Here is a 3,420-nt window from a genome sequence, read left to right as displayed (position 1 = left end):
ATATTTACGACCGAATTGCGAGTAGTATCGCACCGTCGATTTTTGGGGCTCTTGATATTAAAAAAGCCATAGCTTGTCTTTTATTCGGGGGTTCACGGAAACGTCTCCCTGATGGTTTYACCCGTCGTGGTGATATTAATATTTTGTTATTGGGGGATCCCGGAACTGCCAAGCCACAATTGTTGAAGTTTGTGGAACGTGTGGCCCCCATTGGGGTGTACACTTCTGGGAAAGGGAGTTCAGCTGCTGGGTTAACAGCGTCGGTAATGAGGGAACCTTCSTCGAGGAATTTTGTTATGGAAGGTGGGGCTATGGTTTTGGCCGATGGGGGGGTTGTCTGTATTGATGAGTTTGATAAGATGAGAGAGGATGATCGAGTTGCCATTCATGAAGCAATGGAACAACAAACTATCTCGATTGCGAAAGCGGGGATTACCACAACTTTGAATTCGCGATGTTCGGTTCTTGCAGCTGCGAATAGTATTTTTGGACGTTGGGATGACACTAAAGTGGGTTTTTTACACGTTTTTTGTGGGATTCACACATTTTGGGTTTCAGGGGGAGGACAACATTGATTTTATGCCGACGATTCTTTCACGTTTTGATATGATTTTTATTGTCAAGGATGAACACGATCTGCAACGCGATATGGTAATAAAAAACAACAAGGAATTATTTAATTTTTTTTCATTGGTTTTAAGACTTTAGCGAGACATATCATGGGGGTGCACATGAACGCCGGGGGGACCAACCAGCAAGTTAACGACGGCGAACTTTCGCTGGAATTTATCAAAAAATACATCAGATATTGCAGGACGTGAGTAGCCCCCTTTTTACTCACCTGAAATTAATAAAAATCAACTGAAATTTTGACATTTGTGGGGTATTTTTTCCATAGCTGTGCTGATTTATGACTAAAAATTGGCTACGTTTACACCGCATTTTATTAACAAATTTATAAAGAAACAATTTTTTATTTTGTAATAAGACACTTGTCATTCGTTGCTTAATCGTAAATGAATAGATGGTAATGGTAATCATGTTATTCCAAGCTAAATTAAACCCTTTTTTTATGAAATTTTTACAAACGCGTGTAAACGTACTTCCTTAAACGTCATTTTTGACATTTCAATTTTTTTTTTGTATTTCCAACCGTTACGAGATTTTTGATTTAGTTTCAATTATTTAAATCACTGCCACTTGAAAATGATCATGAAAATGATAAAAACCAATTTAAAACTTTGATATTTGTTCAAAATGGTCAAATTTTCCATAGCTCTGCTGATTATTGACTAAAAATTGGCTACGTTTACACGGCATTTTATTAACGAATTTTTAAAGAAATAATTCCTTATTTTGGAATATGACACTTGTTATTTCTTGCTTACATCGTAAAGGAATAGTCAGTAATAGCACCCAATTACTCCAAGCAGAATTAAATCGTGTTTTTTTTTACGAAACTTTTACAAACGCGTGTAAACGTAGTCATTTTCTTAAATGTCATTTTTGACATTTCAAATTTTTTTCATATTTCCAGACGTTACTGGATTTTTAACTTACTTTCAAGTATTTAAATCACTGCCACTTGTAAATGATCACAAAAATGATAAAAACCAATTGAAAACTTTGATTTTTATTCAAAATGGTTAAATTTTCCATAGCTGTTGATTTTTGACTAAAAATTGGCTACGTTTACACAGCATTTTATTAACGAATTTTTAAAAAAATAATTCCTTATTTTGGAATATGACACTTGTCATTCCTTGTTTAAATCATAAAAGAATAGACAGTAATGGTAATTATGTTATTCCAAACTTAATTAAACCGTTCTTTTTACGAAACTTTTACAAACGAGTGTAAACGTAGTCATTTTCTTAAATGTCATTTTTGACACTTCAATTTTTTTTTCGTATTTTCAGCCATTWCGGCATTTTTGACTTACCTTCAAGTATTTAAATTACTGTCACTTAAAAATGATCATGAAAATGATAAAAACCAATTTAAAACTTTGATATTTGTTCAAAATGGTCAAATTTTCCATAGCTCTGTTGATTTCTGACTTAAAATTGGCAACGTTTAGACGGCATTTTATTAACGAATTATAAAGAAACAATTCCTTATTTTATAATACGAAACGTGTCACTCCTTGCTTAAATCGTAAAAAATACACAGGAATGGCACTCATCTTACTCCAAGTCGAATTAAACCGGTTTTTTTTCCCGAAACATTTACCACCCTATATAAACGTAGTCATCACTTTCGTAAATGTCACTTTTGACATTTAAAAATTTTCAAAACGTCATTTTTGGCTATTTTTTCAATTTCTAGCCGTTGTGGGCCCCGTTTGAACGCCGAAGCCGGTGACAAACTCAAACGTCGTTACGTTTTGATGCGTTCCGGTGCCAATCAACACGAGAAAGAACTTGAAGCCATAATACGTATTTCGGAAAGTTTAGCTAAAATGCAACTTCTCCCCTTTGCTACTGAAACCCACATCAATGAAGCTTTACGTTTATTTCAAGTATCAACACTGGATGCTACAATGAGTGGTGATTTAGCTGGTCGGTATTACAGTTATCTTTAGTTTTAGTAACACTGCATTTTTTTTAATCAGGTAGTGAAGGCTTCACGACTCAAGAAGACCAAGAAATGTTAATTCGCATCGAAAAAGATTTAAAACGACGATTTGCAATCGGTACACAAGTCTCACCTCAGACTATWATTCAAGATTTCACCCAAAAACTATATCCAGAACAGGCGATACTTAAAGTCATACATACGATGATCCGACGTGGACAATTACAACACAGAATGCAACGTAAAATGTTGTATCGTATCAGTTASTTTATTTTAATAAAACTACCAACCATTAATTCGATGTTTGAATGGATACTCGGGGTGTTTTTCCACACCTTTGAAAAACAAAAAGTTAAAAATCCGACCATTTTCCCCCCGATCCAGTCCATTCAAACCTTCCAAATCCTCTCGACTCAACTCAAAATCAAAAATTTCGATATTTGACTTGAGTCGTTCCGGATTACCACTTTTCGGTATCACGATAATATCCTGTTGGATCAAATGACGTAGTAGGACTTGCCCTGGCATTTTCTTATACTTTTGTGTCAGTTCACACACTAGTGGGTGCCCCAAAATGTCCGGAAAATCAGAAATACTACAAATGTCGGTAAGTCAGAAAACTGTAATTWCCAAAAACTTACGAGTAATTATATTTCGAAGTGAAATGATTGTTTGCTCCGGGACTTCCCAAAGGCGCGTATGCCGTCACAGCAATATCATATTTCTCACAAAGTGTGCGAAGTTCGTTTTGTTGCAAATAAGCATGAAGTTCGATTTGTAAAACTGAAGGTTTTATTTTTGCGTTGGTGTAAATTCGGTCGATTTGTTCGGCATTAAAATTTG

The 3,420-nt window shown here is 35.0% G+C and overlaps 1 protein-coding gene across 1 annotated transcript in view; it reads left to right on the top strand.

The window, feature by feature from the left end:
- Positions 1 to 3,036, top strand: part of LOC123011681 (DNA replication licensing factor Mcm5-like) — a 4,300-nt gene extending 1,264 nt beyond the window's left edge. Inside the window, 5 exon segments of the mRNA XM_044409255.1 lie at positions 1 to 509; positions 559 to 651; positions 702 to 817; positions 2,329 to 2,561; positions 2,615 to 3,036. The exon segment at positions 1 to 509 is cut by the window's left edge and continues 114 nt beyond it. Coding sequence (XP_044265190.1) covers positions 1 to 509; positions 559 to 651; positions 702 to 817; positions 2,329 to 2,561; positions 2,615 to 3,021 — 1,358 coding nt within the window. The 3' untranslated portion in view covers positions 3,022 to 3,036.
- The last annotated feature ends 384 nt before the right edge of the window (positions 3,037 to 3,420 follow it).

Source organism: Tribolium madens, unplaced genomic scaffold, assembly GCF_015345945.1.
Source record: "Tribolium madens isolate multiple individuals breed KSU strain unplaced genomic scaffold, Tmad_KSU_1.1 Scaffold_91;HRSCAF=231;Tcas5.2_LG7, whole genome shotgun sequence".
Classification (NCBI taxonomy): Eukaryota; Metazoa; Arthropoda; class Insecta; order Coleoptera; family Tenebrionidae; genus Tribolium; species Tribolium madens.
This window is presented reverse-complemented; position numbering and strand designations above follow the sequence as displayed.